The sequence below is a fragment of the Polyodon spathula genome, chromosome 49 (assembly GCF_017654505.1).
Source record: "Polyodon spathula isolate WHYD16114869_AA chromosome 49, ASM1765450v1, whole genome shotgun sequence".
In the NCBI taxonomy this organism is placed as follows: domain Eukaryota; kingdom Metazoa; phylum Chordata; class Actinopteri; order Acipenseriformes; family Polyodontidae; genus Polyodon; species Polyodon spathula.
The window spans coordinates 2157148-2181976 of record NC_054582.1 but is presented as its reverse complement, the minus strand read 5'-3'; the positions used below and the strand labels follow the sequence as shown (position 1 = coordinate 2181976).

Sequence of the window (24829 nt, the reverse complement as noted above, 5' to 3'; positions counted from 1 at the left end):
TTAAATGTCCTTTACCAACTGCAAACCATTTACGTATTAGTCTGACTGTCTCTGTTGGTATCCCACACTTGAGTGTAGAACAGCTAAGGCAAAGTGTAATATAACTGGGGGATGGAGCCAGGAAGTGAGGCCTTGCATGAGCAATTCATTACCCAGTTTTCCTTCAATTATAACCTCCTCATTTCCCTCTTGCCGCCTTCTTTAACAAAACCCAGAGGTGTTTATGGAAGGATCCTTAAATGTGTTTGAGAAACCAGAGGCTGTACAATGGGGCACTGTATTGGCTGCCTTAAATAATTGGGTGTGGAAAAGATGGGGGAGGGGTTGCTGATCCTGCACCTGGAGAATTTCAGGGGACATTTTAGGAAAATCTGGAGAAATGTGTTAGGGTCCCTCTTTGATTTTTTAACATGGTCCGCTGCCAACATCTTCAAAGATACCAGTGGATGGGGCGGTCATTCGAACAACAGAGACCTTCATTGTATTGCAGTTTGAGTCATTCCGTTCATTGTCAACAGCTTAATAAGATACACCTGAACTTGTAACATGCTGCATAAAATGTGGCTAATTAATCTGACCGTAAAATGCCAAAACTCAAACTGCTGAGAAAGTGGGTATTTCCATTGCTGCAGTGCATATGTATTATTCATTTAAAACATGTACAGTTTTAAATTATTAATTTTAATGTGAAAGCCACTTCTACAGTCAGACATCATTCATACACGTCTCTCTGTTTCAAGTCAGTGTTTGGCTCCTTTATCAACACATGGTTTTAGGCTGTCGTCATTAGCTCAGGCACCTAGGTAAATTTTTATACAGCCAGCGTGGAACGATACAGCATTGAATAACTTTTTTGCATTCAACTCTAAAAAGTGAATAACTTTTCAATTAGGAGACTCTATCGTTGCAGCCGTTTCAAACCAACGACGTAATGGAGGGCCGACCACACTGATCCGAGCTGCGTTGCTAAGTAGATACGGTGCTAGATCTCAAATCCAGGCGTCTAATAAGATTTAAACATGCTTTCTTTTCATACATTGTACACTTTCTATAAACAGAATACTCCATGAACGTAGATGGAGTTCTGTGTTTAGTTCACTTAAGAGGAGGGCTGTAAAGAACCCACTGAGCTAGCTTGCTACTCAGCCATCCTCATTCATGGGAATAGGTTTTCCTTTCTGTGGATATTTCGAGTCTCATTTGCGGGACTATCTGCACTGAGAGTAATGCACTGTATTGTTGTGTGCTGCTGCTTCACTGCTTTGTGGTGTCAGCAGATGCGAATAGGAGGAAATGGTTAAAGCACATTGAAATATGCATGGATTTGCAGTTGTGGTTTTACAATGAAATGAGCATAGTGGTTAGAGGTAGAGCTCTGGGCTGTAGTGTGGAAATTACGTGACTTTGAATATTCCCCAGTGATTAGAGAGGTAGACTGCAGCTGAGTGTTGCTATAAGAGAAAGACTGCAGTTAAATGGTTGGTGCCACTTGCTGGGCTGCAAGAAAGTTGGTTGGCTCGAGTGTCTTGGAGATTTCAGTGTTAGCTGGCAGTATACAATTTAGGGAGTTCAGACACAAGCTCACAAAGTCTCAACCTGTAGTGAATGGGTTAAATGAGAGTCGATAGGGAAAAATACTGGACCAATCATTGTGACAAACAGCATTGAACAAAATGATGCATCACTAACAGAAGATTTTGATGCATCTCGTCGGAGGCCTCAGAAACAAGGTGGCGAATGGGTGAAATCCACATTTCTCTACATTAAACCAGCTTGTATTTTCGGGGGGGGTGCGGTGCACTCGCTGTATTCATTTTAAGTTTAGGGTTTCTAATGCTGCTTATCTGGATGTATTTTAACAGACCTTATTCAAACATTGCCCCACTGAGGTGAAGTTCCTTACCTGCCGAAAATGGAGAAATTGATACTGTTCCTCACCTCAGTTTTAAGCAGCGCTGAAAATGAGAAGGAAAATAAATACATCCCTTATTTTGGCACGTAATCAGCATTATTGTTGTGATTTGGTATAAGAGAATTTGTCATAACGGTAATTATAAATGTTTGTTGTAAATATTTTAAGAAAAATATTGTTTGTAAAAAAAATAAAATAAAAAAACTCACATGGGCTTTGAACACAGCTGACTCTGGGTTCTTGCTAAATGAATTGGTACAAAAGGAATAAGAAGAATACAGGTAGTAATGAGAAGCCACTGAATTCTGTATTAATCTTCCACATAAGCCTGATCAAATAAATACAACACCATAGTCTAATATTTACAGGAGGGCATTGTACTTTAGAGAAGTTCTCTTCTGGTGGTTTCCCAGTCATTGCTTTGCATTGCAAAATTAAAGTCAAATTTAAAAAAATTAAAAAGGTGTATATACCCATTTTTTGATTATGGGGATTATTTTGGCCCTTTTTTTTTCTGTAAAGTAAATATAATCTCAACAAAATTAAGACATTTTCATGGATATCATAAACCACCTTAATAGCGTGTGATCTTTTACAATATCTCCTAAATGAAATGACTGAGAGTGTTATTAATGATGAGCGAGTCTTGATACAGAACTAATGAGAAGGAAAGAATTCACACACTGGCCTCTAACCAGTGCTGCCCCAGTACTTGGAGGAAAGCGTATGCAACAGAAATTGATGAGATTTAAAGAGAGGATAATTATATACTGCAGCAGTCACCCTGTTGGGCTGATAAGGCAAGGCCAGAACTTGTCTATAAATGAATAACTTAGGGTCTGGCGCCTGAATGTTTGTGGTTTGAGGGAAAAATTTGGCAGGCTGGAAATCATAATTGCCTATGACAGTTCTACTACGGAGATTTATCGCCAAAAAAGGCTTTGATTCCCATTGATTCAAATGCAAGTATAAGTAGCAGTTGCAGTATAAACGTATCTGGAAGTGTGTGTGCTTTTCATATTTTATATTATGTTTATTAATCTTGTAATATTTATAGTCCCCCCTCATATTTTTTCCCCACGTTTTCAGCACACACGGGAACACTGGAGTGATAAGCTTGTGTGCAGCAGACATTTCTTTTTGCCCCTAGGAAACTAGAAAGTAAGTTTTGATTCTAATCAAAGCACAGTGTTATTTGATCTAATATATTTACCTAGAAGGCAACTAATCATAAATTTACAATAAGCCTCTGTCTGTCTAGCATTTTTACCTGACTTGAGGTATGTCTTTTCATTCTTTTACTTTTCCAAGTGTAAATGGAAACTGTATTTCTTCATTAATTATACTTTATATACTCAATCTTTCTGTCAGTATCTGTTACTGTACTGTATCTATTTGTCTCTATTTGTATCTATTTGTGTCTCAATGTGGGTCAATCTACCTACTAAAGATGCATTAGTGTCATCTACAGTACTGACTTGCCTACTTACAAACAAAATTAAGAACGTTTGACTGGAAGATCCTGTTTTACAGTGTCTCCGGTTTTTAATACCTACTGTAGGCTGTTGTCACTCTCTTGATGTGCAAGTTTGTTTCAGCGAGGTGCCGAAATGGGTGTTGAAAGAACGTTCTAAAAATGTCTGGCTGAACTGACTATCCTTAAAGCACAGTAATGGAATGAGTGAGAACTGATTCATGTATTCCAGCAGACAGGCGGTGGATTCCGAATTGATTATATTTCTTTTGTTCGAATTTCTGCGGGGGTGGTTATCATCACAATAGTGCAGTTTCAATTTCTGTTAGTACTTTGTGACCAGGACCCCTGGATGTGATGAACAACAGACAGGAATAAGCGCACAAAAACATTCAAACAAGCACAGTACATTAGAATTGGGAAAAAAAAAAAAATACCAGAATTTATAAATCGCTGTATCAAAAAACATTATGCAAAGTAAATGTATGCATACATGACGTCCGAAATAAACCGCACACTTTCTGCTGTACAGAAGAGTGCTTCCCTTCTTTTTTTACTAGGTAATTTGATGGAGTATTGGATTTATTTTACTCCCAGGAGATTTTTTATACTTTCTGTTTTAAATTCGGAACAAAATCTCAAACACGAAAAACTAAGGTTCTAATGACGAGTATATTATAAAAATGTGTGTTGCCTTCCATTTTCTTCCCACCCTCTCTATCTGCTGGATACCGAGTGAGAGACAGAGGGGAGGGGGGGGGAGGTGGCTGTTTACATGATGAATGTTCTGGAAGTGCTGAATGTCTGGCGAGCGCTGTATTTGTATGATGTGATTCTGTGATTTACTCAATCCACTGGCCTCCTGAGTCCAAGTGGCCCTTCTGTTCTTGTTGCTCTTCCTTTCCCCCCCTGTGTCATCTATAGCTGTATTTTTTCGCTCCCTTATTTTTTTTCTGTCAGTTCCCATGCACTTTCTGCTGGTTGGAATGGAAAACAGATTTACAGGTTCCCACTCCTCTTAATGCACTTGTTCACAGTCTAGTCCTTTAAGCAGTAAACAATAAAGAATATCTGGACCTCAATAGTAAATAAACAGAAGGCTTATGTTCTTGTATATTCGATCGTAAAAGAAACTCCTAAAATAAATCAAGTTTAGGTAAACAAACGGTTTGAGAAAACTGCATAAACTTTGTTTTTACTCACAGCGCAGTACAAACTTAATTTTAGTTATAGCAGGTCTGTCATGAAGTCGTCGTTCACTGTGGGTTGATTCTTAAGCACTGGTGTTAACAGGAGAAGGTATTTATGTCTTGTGAGAGTTGAGATTGAGAAATATTAGATCCCAGAAATATTGTAGACATGGTACTTTGCTTTTTGTTTTTTGTTTTTTTTAATCCTATGGAAACGGAGACTGAACTGCTCCCTTGCCTCCCTCTCAGGGTGGTCTTACCTGGGCAGGCCTGACATTGCGAAGCTGACATTCTCAGTGCTTGTAAAATCACTATACATGCCTGGATTACAAAATGATACGACAAAAACAAATAATGTTACAACAGTTTAAAAAAAACTAAGTCTGTCCACCACTGGGCCCTGCCCCCAACAATATTCAATATTTGTTTTGTAAATGACAGCATGCCCACAGTCTTTGCTGGATCATGTGACTTGACCTAGTTTTCTCCTCGTTTCTTTGTGACCAGTCAGTAATTGCAGATTGCCTGTGCCTATTTGTTGGCCGAGCTTTGATTTTGCGCATTAGCAAAAAAAAAAAAAAAAAAAAAAAAAAAGCTTGCACGGGCTAGTGCTCTGCATTCTTTTTGTTCTTTAAAGATAAGTGATGAATTATATTTTCCTTTTTCTAATTGCCGGTTGTTAGTAAAATGTGAATTAGTACCCTGCTGCATACTGTAACCAAATTACAAATGTAGAAGTCACCGATCATTTAAAAAAGTTCCTTGAAAACAAATGACATGTCATTGTTCCAGCTATGTAAGCTGGTATGGATTCTAAAACGACAGGGGACTTTGAGTCTAGCATTTTATTGCTTAATCTGGATGCTTGACATATTTTGCCTTTTTCCAGCAACATCCAGGTCTTGTCCACTCTAGCATCCCCCTAGTTTAACAAGCCATTTGATGGCTAGAGGGCTAAATTCAAGACTAGTGGGTTAAGGTATCACGGGTCAGAAAATGATTACATCTTTTGAAATGTACTCTTTTTGCACACGTAATCCATTATTAAAAAATACTGAAGTAATGGTGGAAGATAGAAAGTCAAGTTTAAGTATCTACGGTATTCTTCATTTTAGTTTACTACTACTAAACCTTAAGCCATCCGCTAAACTGATAGATATCCCATGAAATTTATCCAGACAGTCAAATATTGCTTGTTAACTGGCAGTGCTGTTGTAGCAAAGGAGTTTATTTACGCATTTACTTAATTTTTTTTTCTTAGCTTTTTCTTAGCTTGCATAATGCAACTGGTCTTCACGATTGCATGGGGTTTTACTATGCTTTTAATATGGTATGTTGCAGTGGTTCTCTATTTGTAAAAATTAAACTGTTTTAGATTAATAGGTGAGATGTATAATGGCATTACACCCGCCTGTCTTTTACCTTTTTGAGTAGCAGTAGCTGCTGTTCTGTGCAGTAGTGTTCATCCTGCCCTGGCTGCTGATGATAGAAGGAGCCTTTTACATGCTTTTCAATTGGTGCAGCTGGGGGAGTTCATAGCCCTAAGTTTTTCCCATGAACCCAGTGCCCTGTTGAACAGAGGTTAGTCCGAGCAAGGAGGCCCGTCTATGTTGGCACGGACTGCTGGAGGGAAGTTCTGATTTTTCCATGGCACACATGGTGCCTAGTGGTATGCATGGCGCTGTGCCATTCCTGAAGAGTGTTATCAGACTTTGAAGCAGGTGAAGACTTTCTTGGCACAGATAGCATGGTTCTCTCACGCATGAAATATATACCGGATTCTGCCGAGTCAGCACTTAAGGAGCGGAAAAATTACAGGCAGTATTTTAAACATTAGGTAGATAGAGCACAGCACAGCACACAGTCCCGATAAAGAATGAAGTAACGTATGTAATAACTAGTGAAATACAATTCAAAGCAGCTGCAGTAAATCCACTGTTTTGTCATTTCAAATCTTATCACTAAACAAACAATAAACTTTAAAACTGCAGTGTCCAGTACAAAACCACATTATGACAAACCACATTTGTAGATGAAAAACGCTAAAATAAGTAATTTAAATATATATATATATATATATATATATATATATATATATATATATATATATATATATATATATATATATATATATATATAGATAGATAGATAGATAGATAGACACACATGTAAGTGGGTGACATGTCTGAGCCACAAGTCAGGTCTAGTCGAAAGTCCACGTCAGGATCACAGAGACACTCAGAGCTTTCCTTCTTTTGTTTTTACGGTACAAGCATTTATTTTCTTTTAAGTAATATTAAGCATTGATTCACCTAGTCAATCCTCTCCATTTTTTTCACCTTACACTGACAGGCAGCCTTTTAAAGAGCTAGCCACGGCCACATTAACAACCTTATTTAAACAATCTAGTACTGTTTTTTTTTTTTTTTTTTTAAAAAATATATATCTTTAAATAGTTACATGTATAAAAGATCACATATAAAACCTTAGTCATTTGTTTCTTTTTTATACTGTGCACTGTCTCGCACACAGTATTTTTAACAGTGCATAATAGTACCTACAAACATGTAAGCGTTTCATTTATTTTCTCGATGTTAAAATATTTAGGGTTTTTGTTACTGTTATTATGCAAAATACCATTATTGATAAAACACTGTTGCTTGCACATGGAATTAAACTAACACGGCTTCATACTGCAACAATAAAAACACTACCCCAGAGTCAGTTACATATAACAACAACACGAGTACATGGAAACATCATGCCCCAGTGAGGGTGCTCCCTCGCAATACATATACGTGACATTTTCGGTCCACTAAAGTAAAAGGCTTTTACATAGTCTCTGCAAGTAAGAAATTGCAGTGTCCGACACAAAATAGCAAGTTAACATCCAAAGTAGCACTATAGCACTACAATGTTCAATGCAAAAAAAAAAAAAAAAAGATTTACTTTATTTAAACAGAAAATGTTTTTGAAGTTCATACCATATAGTTAGCAAAGTTTTTCTCCGTCTCTGTCTGGTTTGCTGACCTGCTGTACAATCCAGTTTATATCCCACCTGTCATGTTTGTTTTTGTCAAGTTAAATTTCAGAGTCATGAAACAAACAGTGACAGTGATGTTTTAATCATCATTTTATTGTTTGGAGCATCTTTCTTAGGTAGTATGTTTTGTAATAAATTTTTTAACTCACAGAATCATTGTTCAGCCATTTTCTCTTGTGAAGAGTGCAGGGGAGAAAGACGTTCCTTTGATAAGGGGCGGGACTGACAGGGATGTGAACCAATCACATGACAGACTGAGACTATTGACCTGTGGTGTAAGGATGTTAGGGCAATAGTTCAATCTATTTTTGCTCCTATGATGAGGTTTTAACCAATAACAGGCCAGAATTTCCAACCTCTCAAGGAAAGTTATGAGGTTTTGATTTTAAACGTGGAAACATTTGCATCTTTGTTTATGTTTTTACTAATTCAAGTACTTCCTTTTCCATGAGTGTTACTGAAGCAACGTTTAAAAAATCTGCATATCTGATAAATGATACTGCATCAAGTATATAATGTTGAGGTAAACTGAACGCATTTATAAGATTTGCATAGATTTTTTTTAACAGAAAGCCGGTTTTGCTTGTTTGCAGACACTGTATTATGTGTAGAGTAAACAAACAACATGCTTTATTTTTACATAACTGTAAATAACTGTACCGTATAGCTGATAATGTAAGGATTATTGCCCACATTGCCAAACAGGCAACAGCAATAATGACCCGTGATGATGTCACACAGAACATAAAACCAGAGCAGTTCCATTTCTATTTCTAATATCTCTTTCTGCAGTGATCAGGGAATTATTTTTTTTTTTTGTTGTTTCCTTAGAAATATGTAATTTTTGCAGTGAATTGTGGGTTTGTAGAACGGTAGGTAGCTCACGTTGGATTTCAAGAAAGGTCACAGTTACGCGATGAATCAATTGTATTTGCTAGTTTTTCAATTTTCATTATCAGGTGACGCCCCCGGTACAACAGTAAAAATTTCGGCTGTTTCAGTGTTCCTGTTATTTATCCTTTACAATTGAATCACAGCTGTTTGCAGGGAGTTTTCTCCATGCCAAGTTTGGAAAGTAAGAGTAAAATATTTATCAAGGGTAGTCCTGAATTTTAATATTAAAAAAGGAACAGATAAAATATTGTTTCTGCTGTGCTTTCTTTTCTTTTATATTCTCTCATGCCATAAATACATTACAGATACATAAACTAAACTACATTTTTGATGCATAAAATGACTCAAATATTTTAAAACGTCTTTTTTTTTTTTTTAAAAGATACATTTTTAAACAAGTCAAAAGAATGTCACTGTTAGTGTTCCTTAAACTAAATTGAATGAAACACTGACAGGTACTTTGGACAAATAAGGTGGAGGATAGTTGCCGTGGGTGACAGGGGTCGGCCATGGATGTTGCCGAAGTGGAAGGAGGAGGTGTATACTGGTTGCTGTTGCTAAGGGAGTTCAGATCCTGCTAAACACATCAGATGAATAAATGAATGACGTGGCTAGGTTTAAAACCCTGGTAGCAGTTCTGTTGATTTACCATCATTTCATAAGGATAGAGCCTTTAATAGCTGAAGGATACATTAAGGGATTATGGGGAATATTTCCATGATCTAGTTTGTTGCCTTAGTACATTATCTCTCCAGAATACTCTCTTGGTTTTTTTTTTTTCTTATAACTGTTTCCTTTTTTTTTAATAAACAAACTGAATGACTTCAAGACTGGAAGAAAATTAGATTTTTGTAGGATTTGAGATGGATAAAGAACAGTTAATGTTTGTGGTTTAAAAAGCTTCCAACCAGCAATTCAAACCAAGCACTGAAAGCTGAATTTGAGATATTTTGCTGTCTGACTTTAAGAATTCATGACATTTTTTTTAAATGGCATTTTGAGGTTTAACTGTCTGTGGCTCCAGACAACCTATTTTGTTGTGGTCATAAGTGTTAGGACAGACATTTTTGACCTAATGTAATTTTGATGCCACAATCAATAACTTATAAAAGCCACCATGTAAAATAAATTGCATTAACCCTTTGCAGGCCATTTATTCAACTCTTGTCAGGCACGTCAGGTCCAGTTTATTTTCACACGGGCTATCTATTTTATATGTGCTGTTTTAATTTTTTTTTCAGAGAGAAACCAGTTTAAAAGGCACTTAATAGCAAAATGACAATCAGTACTGTATCTTCACCAAGCCCCACCCGTTGTTCACTGTATTTTTCACACACCTCTTTATAGACGTGCATACTGACAGATCCTCTCCTGATCACTTGTTTTATCACCAAACTCCTCAATAATGCGATCCAAGTCATTGTCTTGTAACTATAACATGTCAAATAGCTCTGCAAATGCCTGTGATATTCTTTGAGTGCTGGATGCAGAAGCAGCTATCTCCTTTATTTATGTCCTTGTTATCTATGTGGTGCATGGGGCTATCAGATACGCCTCCCTTTTTTTTTTTCCCCGGCTTCAGTCAGCTCCTGTCCGTCTCACTCGGCCATTGAAAGGTTTTCTCGGCTTTTTCCGAAGAAAAAACGACTATAGACATGAGCTTTACGTCTTTTTGATGATCAGACTGGAAAGGGAAAATTGTAGTGTCGTACCTGGTCTGACATTGGACAGAAGGGGTTAACATAATTTATATTGTTGGAGAGGCTCACCGTATAGCTGTGCCAAAATGTATTTTACAATGACGTGGTGTTTGTTTACTGAATTCTCTCATAGTATAGCTTTGCACTCCTCTTTTGTTAGGAAAGTTAAATAACTAGTTTGTTTGCATTTTCTGACTGGAGTTCAGGCTTTCAGGACACAAACTTCTTCCTATTCACGGAACACTGTGTGCCACTGGTTCGTTCTGTCATCGGGGCGTTACAAAGGAAACTGTTAAAAAATAAGCAACCACAGGGCTGGTCTTCTCCATGCCATATAGATTCACCCATAACTATCAAATGCAATTTTGCTAAATTTAGGAATAAAAGAAAATAAATGAATTCAAGTCTTTTTTTTTTTCTCATTGTCTTGAAATGTCCTAAAGATGCGAAAATCTGCAATGACATCCCTATTGAAAAGCCGTTGCAGACATAACTACAGTATAGACCTCATTTGCTCATTCTTCAGTATTGAAGCTGTTTAACACAGTGTATTTCCCCTCAGGCCATTTCATTCTAAATGTGTATGTAGTTCCAGTACAGAATCCTATTAAGGATCTAGAACACAGCTCATATTGTACATGTGACTACTTGAACAAATAACTTTCCATTGAAACATAAAGCCGAGGAGAAAGAAGCATCTTTTGCTCCATGAGGCTGTTCATCTCTTGCAGAAAAATGAGCATTTTTAAAGTATGGGTGGGGGAGGGCAAGATGACATCAGTTCTTTCAGAGCTTAACTTACCCAATGAAGCTTAAATGAGCCGTGTGCATTTCCCAGTGAACAAAACTAGATTAGATAAAATGATAATACTCATAACTGTATAAGGCAGGGTTCTTGTCTTTGCTGGAATCTGGGTCAGTGCCTGAAACAGGCCTTGTTTACCTGTTAATGGAAAAGCGCTTGGACTATAAGGGCAGGCAGTATGCGGTCTTTTAGATCAGTGGTATGCTACTGCTGGAGGTTGTGTTTAGCAGAACTATTGTAGAGAGTACAGTATACTGCATGCACATTTTTATATATGCTTTTTAATGCACTGAAGCATCTCTTCACAGTACAAAGCCAGTGAAATGCAAGTGCAAGAAACCGCTACGCATTCGTCAATCTTAAAAGGTGGTCACTAAAGCCTGTTTTTTTATGTTTTATGAGTTGCATAGGGCATCCCCAGACTACTACTGTTTCCTTATCACTTGCATAGAAGTTTGCAGCCGCATTCGTCAATCTTAAAAGGTGGTCACTAAAGCCTGTTTTTTTATGTTTTATGAGTTGCATAGGGCATCCCCAGACTACTACTGTTTCCTTATCACTTGCATAGAAGTTTGCAGCCTAAATCATTACGATTTATACACTGACCGACTTTTATGGATGGCCAGTGGGTGGTGCTTGGGTGGCAGTTGCTTCTGTGCCCGCACACATTTCAGAACAAAATCCCTGATGGAGGCGATAGTCACACCTCTCCTGAGTAACTTGAAGACCTGGCAGAAATGTTGGTTTGAAACAGTGCTGTTCTGGCTGCCCTTGGTGACAACATTGACAGTGTCATGGCAGGTTTTTTATAACTGTTTGTCCTACCTTCAGAGTACGGCTGCTTGTAAAAAATACATTAAACGACATGTTAGAGCTGTATGCAGACTAGAGATCTTCACAGATCCAAATTAATCAGCCTGACCTGACCACGAACCGACAACTATTTACCCGACTAGACCCGACCCGATGTAAAATTATTGTTATTAGACCCAGAACCGACCCGGCCCGCTTTTCCTTTCCACAGCTTAGTGTATGCACTGACTAGAGTCAGTATTAAAGCAGTGAGTTTTTTTTCCAGTCAACTTGGAAATCTGGCTGAACTACAGTTCCACCATGAACCTACACAAAGGAATTGAGGTGTAAAATTTGTGTTTTGCAAAACTTGTTTTCCTTCTTTGTCCACAATAACAACAAATGATTCCCACGCCTCAGACTTGCATTTTTCTGTGAGCTTTTGTTCGTGGAATTCGTTTTTCTTAAGTTTTTCCTTCACGTCCTTCATAAACAAATCATTACTCTGACTTTTCAGAATGATCTAAAAGCCCTTCGATATGGGTCTGTGTCTGCTGATGCGCTCTGCAAGCATTGCCATGTGCTACTGGGGGAAGCCAATCCACGCAACAGGAATTATAAACAATGATTTTTAGTACCAAAGAGAGACACTTTAATAGTAATCGACAGTTTGTGTATTACTGAGTAAACAAAATCGGACCCGACCCAACCCGAGTGTTGCGTGACAATTTTGCACCCGAAAAAGCGTTCTGTACCGGTCAGGTCTCGGGTCTTTGGGCCCGGTACACCCGTGAAGACGTGTAATGCAGACTAATATTTGTAGCAACACTGATATTATGGGAGCACAGTGCCCACATGGCTTGCCCCCATGTTAAATTTGTAGTAGTACATTCTTGGTACATGGCTTTTGTGTTCTCTGTGCATTAAAGTTGACATTTTGGGGGTCGGGCACAGACACACACCCACACCCACCCACACACACACACAAACACACACACACACACACACAATCATATAGTCCTGGCTCAAGTTCAAGTTTAATTTAAATTCATTGTTTTGTACTGGTTGGTCTGAAGGCTAAGAAAAAAAATATATTTTTAACAGATAGAGAAAATGATATATTGACTAGCCAGTGACCAGACAGATTCTCATGGGCCACACTGTAGGGCCACAGTTCACAAACCACGTTCGTTTTTATGTAGGAGGTACCAGAAGTGAAGAACAGGTTTACACGGTGACGCCCTAGGGAATGCTCAGAAGAATGGTGTCCCCCTTTGCTGAGGATAGTAGAAGAGAGAGCCCCTTGTACTAGAAAGTGATTGGTTTATATAGTCATTTAAAACCAAGAGTACGGCAGCAGTTCTGTCAGTATGAGAGCAGGAAGCTTGAAGAGGGGGAGGAGTTGTAGCTGGGCTGTGGAGCTGATTGAGTGCCTTCTGCTTGCATGCCCTTCTGGGAGGAGGAGGCTGGAATGTCATTTACTTTCTGAAACAGTTTGAATAATGAACTCTGACCAGACTGGTGAACTCAGGGTCAAAAGTTCCCAGGTGTCACGTGCTGCCGAGCTGCCTTGCTGAGTAACGTGTTTCCTCGACACTCGGTTCTGTGAAAACATTGCCCTGCTTGGCTTGCGTAACCTGTGCGGGCTGGGGCTGGGAGGAGGCTGCACTGGAATTTCAACAACTATTTTAAGAAGCTCTCTCTCTCGCTCTCTCGCTCTCTCGCTCTCTCTCTCTCTCTCTCTCTCTCTCTCTCTCTCTCTCTCTCTCTCTCTCTCTCTCTCTCTCTCTCTCTCTCTGCTGTGGCGGCCCATGTGATGTGCTTGTCAGCTGAAAGAGGTCAGGTTTCACTCTGCCAAGTTACCCTGTTGTTCTAGGAGCACGCGGGTAACAGGATGGCATTGCTTGTTTAATAAATTAACCTTTTCATTTCCCTTTTCAAATGTGTTTATTTCCTCCACGATGGTCCAGTGAGATTCACAGTAGAGCTTCAGCAGTTATGGGGGGGGGGGGTCTACTATTTTTTCTAGCAAATTGGCAATACTTTAAACTACTGTTTGGTATGATTTTCATGCGGTGGCTTGCAGCTATTAGACAACATAATTATAGCATCTGCACTGTGTCTTGCAAATGTTGGCCTACTTAAAATGTTCCTGACTCTGTCATTTTACAAATATGTATCCAAGTGTCTCCACCGGCTTTTGATTTTATGGGTTTACTCCAAAAGCAACAGAGGATTAGCTTAGTATTCAATAACCTTAACCTAGAGGCCAAAAGTCTGTTTTTCCACACACTTTGTATGTAACCTGGTTTACCTGCGTGACTTGGTTTACCTTTTTATTTTTTTTAATTATCTTTAATTGCAATGCAGTGTGACTGCAATGAAATGCTTTGTTACCATGGGGTAGTAAAGGGGCTTCTTCAGGGTAATACACTGGCATTATAATGGTGTCCCAAAGATATATTTCACTCTTTTTTTTATAAGGGGGTTTGAATTTACTTTGGGGAGCACATGGGCCTCAGTGTAGACAGCTGCAGATTTTAAAACCTTCACTGGCCCCTACATTCTGTTTCTCCCCTCACACTGTTAGCGGTTATCCATGTGTGTATTGTGGCAGCCAAAGCAAGCGCTTGTAACACACAGCAACAACAAGGACTTTTCAGGCTTCTAGAAATGCATTTTTTAAATGTATTTATTTTTATGTGGAAATAAGTTTTATTTTTATTTTTTTTTGCCCCCCTATGGTAGCTCCTCGCTATTTGGTATTTAATGCACCCCCCACCCCCCACCTCCCCAAAACCTGGCGAGCAGGCTGCAGCTATATTTATAATTGCTGTTAGCGTTCAACTGATACCTCTGCTTTAGTCAACCCTAACTGCTTTCACATACCATGGAGCGCATGTGACTCTACATGATTTGCAGTACTACATTCTAAATGATATGAAACAGAACCTAATGAATTACAAAATATTGCAAAGCAGAGTGGCATTTATGGGTTGTGCTTGTAAGTGGGAATTGAGAATCTATAATGTGTAACCCTATTGACAGCCTATGTAAACAGGAGTTTATAGCTGTGGAGCGAGTTTGTCTCCGCTTAATATACTTGTTGTGTATGAACGTGTCAGTCTGAGCAAGTGGGAGTGGAGTGTGTGAGAGCGTCTGTCTAAACAAATGAGGGTAATGTGTGAGTGAGGAGTGGGAGAGAGATGTTTTTAGCAGGTGAGGTGGTTGCGTTGGGGTGTGTGCAACAGAGGATTTATCCACATTAAAGTAACTGGAATGATACTCAAACGGGGCCCATTCTTAGAAGACAAGTGTGTGCTTTACACACCTTTTTTACATTGAGTTTTCTTCCTTTCATCCCAATCACTTCCTCTGGTTAAAGTCCATTTCCATGGTCTGTCCTAAAGGCTGCAGACTGTTAGGCCATGTTAGGGATACAGAAAGAAAAAAGGAAGAGCAGTTTTGATATTTTTTTCTTGATCTTTCATCTTTTTAAGTTGTTTTTCAGGTTTGTAACAGGAGGTGATGTATTTGCTTCATAGTAATTCTAATTGTTGGTCACCGATGGTAAGCCTTATAAGGAAGCAGTAGATCCTTCGTCCAGCAGTAAAAAGATAAGGCGGCAATGGCAATAAGGAACACTTCATCAAAGCTCTTCGTCTCTAATGCTGCAAGTGTGCTAGACCTTGCTTCTAAAGGACAGGGCTATCGTTGTGATGGACTGCGGTTCCGCTCCACCCCTTGTTTATCTTGGCTTCCACAGACCCAATGATGATGAGGGGAGTGTATCAGTGATAGAAGACTACTGTACCTTCCCTCCCAAAGACAAGTGTTATGATAAGGCTTGGGGGATTACACTGCCGATACAACAACAAGGCTACTATTGCTTGACTCTCAGCCATAGCAATTCCTGAGAAAGTATCTGTCATTATAATAGATTCCTTGTTACGACTTGCAAAGCGCTTAATTCCAAAAGAAGGGTGGAATGTACAGTATCTGGAGGCAACTTTGTAGTATCTCGGATCACTAAGCTTTGAGATCCCGTGCTGGTGTAAATAGTGGACACTGAGTGGGGGTTTTACATGCGCTACAAGTTGAGCCAATTCTCAAGCCAAAGGTAAACAGGATTATGCGAGTCAGCTAAATGGATTGTTTGTTTCTCATATGCTAGAGTCTCGGAGCTTGGTTGTGTGAACTGTTTAATAACTCATAAAGTTTGCAAAGCTAAACATTACATGCATTACTCTACAATAAGGATTTCAACGCAGGGGCTGTGGAAGAGTTACTTTAAGCTGTGTGCTTTTCATTGCTTTGACTCTGCATATTTCGTTTTGTCGTTTCCTCACTGCTCTGCTGGGCAAAAATACAATTAACCACCTAAAAACAGAAACTCGTGATGGAGCATTCAGACTGAAAGTAGATGGGTTTATTGTGGGTGCATCAGTACGTTTTGTTTGCTGAGGCAGTAGATGTCAACAGAATAAAAACTTGATTTCCTGCTGGGTTTCCTTAAAACACAAATGTGCAGTTAAACAGGTTTGGGAGAGGGGGAGGGTGCATTTTGCATTGCCCATCTGCAAACTGTTTAGATGATTCCTCCAGCCCAGTAGTTCATCCAGTTAGGATGCTCCATGTGACTGTACAGGACCTGGTTCTAAATGACTGTACTGCTTGGCTGCTCTCCTCTCTGATAAGACAAAGACTCCCTATTTTCTTACAAAGCGGCGCTTGGCTGTCTGTTTACACAATGTAGCCATGCTGCTTTGACAGACAAGATTTGCTTTTGCTGTCCGGTAACTTTCCATTTCAAGGCAGTAGAATGCACCTTGAAAAATGAGAGTCAACACAGAGACAGTCGAAAATGTGCACCTGCCGTTTACGAGGACTCAAGTGTGTGCTTTCCTCACAGCAGTGTAGGGCATCTGAAATTAGACTTTTTTCTTCTGCTATATTATTGTTGGAGAACCTTGCTGTAAGACAACAAGAACTTTTGCATATTACAACAATCGTACTGAAGTGCCATAGAGAAACATTGGCCCATTTGCTTAGTATCTTTGTTTGTATTCCCTAAATCCATTACAGTTATTAACTATTTCACTATTAAAATAATTACTGTAAAGCCTCTGCTTATAACTTGTTGATTCTGACCAGTTTGAGCCTCATTTGCTTTATTTGCTGTACAGAGTTGAAGGATAGTTAGGGCTCCACTTTCCACTGTACACTTAGCACATTGCAGTGTACAGGTGCCAGAACAGAAGACCCCTCAAACTGTAGCAAGCACCCAGTATTGAACCCTAATTTATTCCAACTGCATTACAAGGCAGCGCTACTATATAATGGACTAGTGCCGGCATTGCTGGAACAAAATAGGATCTCATTGTGTAAATAGCCACAGCAATAGTCCAAGTTCGTTTTACAGAAATATATCGCTTACAGTGATTTGGACACAATAATAAACATTAAGAAAGTGAAGCACAGTACAGTTATTGTTGGCCAAGAAACATCAGCAAGAGCATATTCTAAAAGAGATTGTTCAGGGAGGCGCCGTTCAGGATTCCAGGATTCCAAATCGGCCCCTGCCTTCAGTTTTCATTGTCATTGTGTTTCATGATCTGTGTTGCCTGTAACAAGGCTAAAGTGTACACACTACTTAATTCACGAAAATCATGTCAAATAAAACTTGAGGTTAAACTGTAAAGGAAGAGGAGCCAAGCACACACATACACACACACACACAGTTTTAGTCAGATCCATTCAATTTAATCATTGCCCTGAAAAGAAAAAGTTTGTTTAATTGAAATGGCATGTGTTGGAGTGTGTGGAGTTATACAGGACAACATTTTAATTATATATTTGGGGGGGGGGGGGGGGGATAGAAAGATTGGAACAAATTACTGACCTACACATGCATATACTTTACCCTTATACAGCTGTTTTTTTCTTTGTTTTTTTTTTCTTTGCCACCAGTGAACAAGAATATGTTCTCGTTAATGCACAGGCTGTTTAGTGTGACTGTAATAGAAGCGTTGGCACAGTTTGCATTTCAGACCGCAGACGTAAACAAGAATTTGCATTTAATTACAGAATAAAATCATACTGCTCATGTGCTGCGAAAGATACTGCCTTTTCTACGGGGGTACTAAAGCTGCTAGTGCTGTCTGCTCCATTACAGTTGTTTTTAAAATATGTATTTGTGGGTTTTTAAATGCTTATGTTCTTGTTGTGATTCTTTTTTTTTTTTTTAATAGCTCGGTGCTCTACAGCAAGTGTCATTGTGTGTCCTTCAGAATTTGTATTTGTAATCAGGTTTGTTGTCAGAGTGATGCCAGCTTCTCCAGGACTACATCGGGGCAAATAAGAAGAGTCTCATCACTGAGTGGCAAACGACCAAATGAGATGCTTGGTTTGACACACCATAGCTAGCCGCCTTTATTAATTTGAGTGATCAAGAACTTGGATATATTTGGATATCTGAGTTCTTCGTTTAAATGCATTTGAATCAGATTTATCTAACATGGAAATAAAATGAGGCTCTGATTTGTTTTGCTACTGTGTGCTATCAAAGGTCTATTACTGGAATGCATACAAAAACCACACCTGTGTAAAAGAAGCAAGGCCTGACAGTATACAAATTAGCTGTCATACTTTGTAACTTCCACATCAAAAGACACTCTAACTTCCTTTGGGGAGCTCATCTTGCCAACAAGAGTAAAACTACTTTTAAAATAGTTTTTGTTTCTGAAAATAAATGGGTCAAATTAAGGCCTGATAGAGATTACAAAACAACAACATGGTAGTATTTACAAAGAATATAGGTGTTATAATAACTTCAAAAGTGATGAAAGTGAAACACCACAGAAGATAGAGGTCTTTAGAAAATGTGTTACATATTCATGTGGAGTCTGTTTAAAAGATTTAAATGAAATCGCGACAGTGGCAAACGAAAGTAACACTTCAAGCACATCCACCACACTGACATCTTTTCACTTTTTTAACCCATTTCAACCCACTTGCATCAATGGGCTGCAACTATTCCCTGTAGCCTATACAGTTTGTAGCCAATGCTATTTGTGTGCAGTGTAGTGGCACTGGTGATATATATATATATATATGATTGAAGTCTCAGTTACCAGATTAATCTTCCCCAAAGTAAAACAGCATAGACCTTAACGGCCTGCAGAAACTAGTGTGTCGTGACAGACAGTGATTTAGATCCCCCGAGTCCGGGTCTGATCCACACAGAGTATGATATATACTCTACAGGGCTTGGACAGCAGCGTTTGAAACACCTGTTATAACACAGTCAGAGGGATGAGAGCCACCATAGACTGGCAAGGCTGATCTGGCGTGACATGTCTGCAGGGTTTGTAAATGTTCCGGAGGTGTACATTCCTCGATGATTTACCACTTTCATTAGGGAAGCTGGGGGTGGAAGCCAGCACTAAAGGCTGTTCTTCAAAGAGGCCCACGATGGTCATGACGTTTTACCTAATCTATAACTGTTCTTTAAACATCAGCAATTCAAAATCTGAGGCTCCTGGTACCTGATCTGCAGCTATGGCTAAAGGTTTACCATCACCTTATAGGATTAACTAATTTTGCTTGATAACGTCAAATGAAACCTACTGAATAATGTTTTGTTAACATTGAATTGCATACCGCTTTGTAGTTTTCCATTTACTTAAGGAAAAACTGACTACATTCTACACTGTATGCACAACTAATTAACCAGTCATGTGAGGGACTCCCTGTTTACACAAAACCGTGTGCTATATATTGAAGTGAATTGGAGGACTGTGAGGTTCAGCAGCTCTTCTAGGCAAAACTTCCAGCAGGAATAACAGTAGATTATCTACCATGTGTTTTCAGAGCACTTCTATGGCCTGCACACTGCCTCAGTTTGGGGCACCTTTGGCCGACATTGCTTCCACTGCCACTAACAAAATAGCATTCAATTATGTCCCAGCAAACATATCCCTGCCCCCTCGAGAGTTGAAGCCTGGAGAAATTCGCTCTGTGAGCTAGTGAGGGCTTTTAAACTAAGTGGATCTAATACACTCTCATTTGTCAGAAGCATTAGTCCCAGCAAATGGCTGTTTCACTTCATTTGTCTCTAACGAGGAAGGTTTTTTTTTTCACTGTAATTAGCATTTTGTAGATGTTCCACAAAGGCTTGATTGGTTTAACTACAATATAAAACTTCCATTACCGGCAGAGCCACCCCTGCATACTAACTCCCTCAGTCGAAATGGTAAACCGCTCGAGCAGAAACTTAACTAGTTTCCTTCAGGCCGGCAACACTTTTTTTTTCCCAAAAATATTGCCATGCCATGGTACCTTATTATCATTGTGCTACCGTTTTGAGGAATAATGCGTAGCATTTGCTATAGTTGCTGGTAATGTGGTTTGCTAGTGGTGCTGCTTGAGTTTCTTTGAGAAGGTATGTATGTTGCTATAAAGTTATGGAAGTCAGTCACATTTGAGTGTGACCATGACTACAAGTTAAAGAGCTAGACCTGTGCATACTGTACTGTATTTATACCGGAGTGGAAAACAAAACAGTGTAATACAGTATAAGCTTGTTTGAATTTTTATTTTATGGTTATTTTTAAGGCACTTCCTTGCCTTTTCAGTCCATCACGCAGTAGCACAAACAGATTTGTGGTCCATTTCACATTCTTGTGGAAACAAATTTCCAATTAGTCAGGTAAATGGCTTGCTGTCTGTTACATGGCATTCCAGCCTGCTCCGGAAACGCTAAAAAGGTGCAGTGGGATCAATAAACATGAAACGTAGCTCTATAATGTAACAGCTTTGACTGTTAAAACATGGGCCCCCTGTTCGTAGTTGATGTTGGGGCTGGTGCCAGCTTCAGATTTTCCAGAGTTTTGAGTCTTCGAGTGTAATCTGGGATTCGAATCAACGACAATGGCAAACTTGTCTTTTTTTAAATTCAGCTTTTTTGCTTACAGGAAAGGTGAAAAAAAAAAACTTTTAAATCTTTAAAAATTTAAAAATTACTTCATGAAAAAATACACCAATAAAAAATAACACGAAATAAAAAAAAGTTTGTAAATGCATTGAACTGCCGTAACAGTATTGTTTGTGTGAAGACCACTCATGCTGTCGGAAAAGTAAAACTAACATTTACAAAATATATGACTAAAGTCACAGCTCCATGTTCAGTAAGCAATGAGCAATGTGCTGTAATTAACTATTTTAGTAAAAACAAAGACAAATGAATTGAAAGACAAAGATACTGAATGAATTTAGTTGCTGATATCGTCAACATTTACTGAAGTGTTTGAGTAGAAGGAAAGGAGCATGGACACATTTAAACCTGACAAAGCTTCTTGTGCATATAAGATACACATTCTGGATATATAGGTATTGGCTTAAAAGTCAATTTGAAGCAAATCATTTAAACTAGTGAAGCATTAGGTCTGGGTTATTTTATACAGTGCCATTTGGTGAAACATAACACAGACACATTGCATGCCTTAATGTCAGAGGGCTTTTACAGGGTCCCAATGGTCTGCAATCACAGTCATATACTGTATAATAAATAAAATGACATGTAGCTCAAGTACAAGGAGAAGGTAATTGTACTGCATGAGAACACAACGTGGCCACTGTGGATTTTATATAGGGCTTCTGTTTTTCAGGTTTTATTAATTGCATTTTTGGTGTTTATTTTGAGCTGTTTTCGAGTTTTATGTAAATCTTTTTTTTTCGGGGCTTTCGTTTTTGATATACTGTATGAAAGTAGTGTTTTCTGTTACTTTGCAAAATGCTTGAGTGGTTTTTTTTCTGTCAACATGTCTATAGTAGTAGCTCGACAGTACTTGCACACTTAAGTTCTACCTTCTTTCCTTTGTCTTCCACAGCGACATCCCTCTGGTCACGGGCAATTCTGGGGTTTTTGTGTGTAGGCATTTTTGTACATTTCGCCACAATTCTGTTTTAAATCCTCCGTATCTTAACTGTAATACAGCTTTAAATCCCGCTAACAAGCCTCCATCCTGATTGTAATCTAGTTTTAAATCTTGCAAGCAGAGTCTCCAATAGAAATGTAGGAATGTGCTGTCACTCAGTAGTTGGGGCGGGTTTAAAGTATTCAGAACTAATCAATGATAGATACAAATCAGGAAGGTGGGACATTGCCCAGCAGCACTGGGAAATGTATTTATTGTTATTTTTGTAGTAGGTTTTATTTTTTTTAATGTGAAAAGGGTGAAGTCAACGTGAATAGATTAATCATTTCTACTGATTTTAATTTTTTACATATCTGGGGTGTTTTTATCAGAAGCCCATATTATATAAGCCCCTCTCTTGTCTTTTAAATATGCTTTTACAGTGCATGCAGGTGTCTTTAGTGTATTTATGTCTGTTAAAGTAGGTGAAACTGATTTTACCTGCAACGGTATGTATAGCTGTCGTCATTTACAACTTGTATCTGTGGTGAAAAATAAGAGAAAGAGTCTTAACCACGAAACAACAAATTGGGCCTGTATTTCTCATGATCCCTCTCAGCCTTTTTCTTTTTGTTCTGTTTTTCTTTTTTTTTTTTCAATCAAAGCACTAAATAATTCACCTGATGGGCAGCCCCCACTAGACTGAAGATTGGGCATCTCAGCTGGCTTACCATGGGGAATTAATTAAATGTTGCTGGGCCCTTTTTCCAGAGACCATACACAATGGCATGTTTTATTGAGCAGGGCATGTCATCGTCGTCATGCTGGCATTAAGGATGCAGTGAAATGTAAAGGTCTTCATGATGGAATGAGCTTTATTTAGTTGAGTTCCGTGCACATTTACAGGTTGCTCCTCCAGCCAAAGAGCCTGTTCAGAGGAATGAATCTTAAAGTTTTCATATAAAACTGTTTGTCAAGAGTTACATGCTATCTCAAGATGTCTTCAAGTAGCGTAAACATTAGGCATAATACTGAATGTGTTATCAGAGGAGGATTTATATAGTACAGCAATCGAAGCAATGCCTTGCTAAAGGAATACTTTTATATCGTTTTCAGTTCCCCAGTATTTCATGTTTTGTTGTTTCTACTTAGATTATTCTTCGGTGTTTGTGCACTGAAGCCTGTCCTACACTGTTTCACTGCCTCACTTCCACAAAAGCCACCCCGTGTTTACTTGGGCTCATTACTGTTAAGAAACAGTCCATAATCTTTGGAAATTTCCTCTGTCAGGTTTTATTACTTAAGTATTACCATTCGAGTTTGTACAGCCGGTTCAGCCCTCTCGAAGCTGATGTGGCAACTTTTTTAAGAACAGTCTGTGGTCAAAGTGATTGCAAAGCCAATCAATTCCCATGTCTGTGTGTTGTTTGATACCCCTGCATGAAGACGCTCAGGTGGTAGTTTGCTTTCTCATTTGCGTTCTTCGGGTGTGCATGTGACAGGTCACATTGTATCTTGGCCCTCTGCAGGCATAAACTGATTGTTCATGGGCCTGTACCCCAGTGTTTCTCTTTCATGCCAGACATCATTATGGCAGCATTTCAGTTTATCCCAGTGGTTACCACACAAGGCGACCTGCCTGTCCTGCATAACTCAGTCTAGGGTTACGTCTGGGACCAGAGTTAACCAGGGATTGAACCAGACCTATCTAATCCCAAGGCACTTAATACTTTACACTCAGATGTTTTATGGGTGAGGTGCCCTTTTTGAGTCATAAATTAAACTGGTGGTAATAGGCCCTGTCTTTTGATACTGTTGTGCTTATGTGAAATGTAATTAAATAGTTTTTTTTCTTTTTTCTTTTTTGAAGTTTCCAATGAGAGCCATCCAGATTCTGCTTAAACTTTCTTGTCTGTCTTACCCTGATATTTGTTTTTTTCAGTTAGTTGTGTCCAACAGGTTGTGTGCCGTCTTGGTGTATGAGATAGTAAGCAGATGAGTGGGTGCCAGGGGCACAAACAGTGATGTTTTCTGATTGTCAATTGACCCTTTATGCCCAATAATAGCTGCCTCGTTGGGTCTAACCTTTCCACCCCCATGAAGAGACAGTGGGACTGGCTATACTGCCCTGCAGGCCTACAAGCTTAATGTGGCATTTAGCCTGCATGAAGCTCCCCCTATCCCCTCCAGCCCTCACCCCAGGTTGATGGCTGAGTGTACTGTAGCGGATCTGTGGAGGAGCACTGAGCTAATTTGTCTGAAAGGGGAGGTCATCCGCTTTCTGAGAGACGGCTTAATAAATGTGAAAGGTTAGCTGGAAGTCGCGGTGGGGGGTGTAGGGGGAGGTCTTGGTTTGTGGATTGAATCATCTGGCTGCGTTAATGTTGACTGACTACAAGAGAGATGAGAGGGGGCATGGGTTCGTAATAGCTCAGTTACCGGGCTAAAAGGGCAATTTCATGTCAGAGTTTCATACCCTTTGGCAGACCTGTCATGGCACATGTCCTAGCCACAGGTTCAGCCTCCCTGCAGTCTATGTATAATCCTAGAACTGCAACAACATACTCGTACATTATTAGGTTTTAGTTATTTGTATATTGAGTATTGTGTTGTCTATTTGTTGTTGTGTTTTGTCTGTTTTTACGCATGCAGACACAAACTGTAGTGTTATTTTAAATAGGGTTGTTGATGTTGAATACATTTGTCATGGCTAATGTTCACCATGTCACCCATTTTAGGATTCATCAAACCCCAGTGCTCACTAGCACCACCTGTTGAGAGGGGCAGGCATGGAGAGGCTGGGAATTCACCCACTGTTTGCTCCTGCTACAGCGGCACGTGCCCGCTTCACCAACGCAGAATATCTCAAGGTATCACTTTCCTCCCCTATCCTCTCCACTCCTCTCTGTCCCCACTGGATGTTATATAATCCCATAGCTGGCACCATCCATTTTAGCTAAGTGTTTACCAAGCCTATACACTTCCAAGCAATGGTCTCCTAGTTTGATGAATAACTTCTGTTGCCTGAGTTACCTGTTCTGATTTATACTGTATATGCGGTTCTGATAGTAAACATATGGATTGTATGGGAAATGGAAATGG

The 24829-nt window shown here is 39.2% G+C and overlaps 1 protein-coding gene across 2 annotated transcripts in view; it reads left to right on the top strand.

The window, feature by feature from the left end:
• LOC121306689 (retinoic acid receptor RXR-alpha-like) overlaps positions 1-24829 on the top strand; it is a 72595-nt gene that overhangs the window by 9496 nt on the left and 38270 nt on the right. The window contains exon 2 of one of the 2 annotated variants that reach the window (XM_041238532.1): positions 24466-24597. The exons of the other annotated variant lie outside the window; for it this stretch is intronic. Within the exon in view, the coding sequence (XP_041094466.1) occupies positions 24466-24597 (132 nt within the window). The remainder of the gene's footprint in view (positions 1-24465; positions 24598-24829) is intronic. 2 annotated transcript variants of the gene reach the window in all.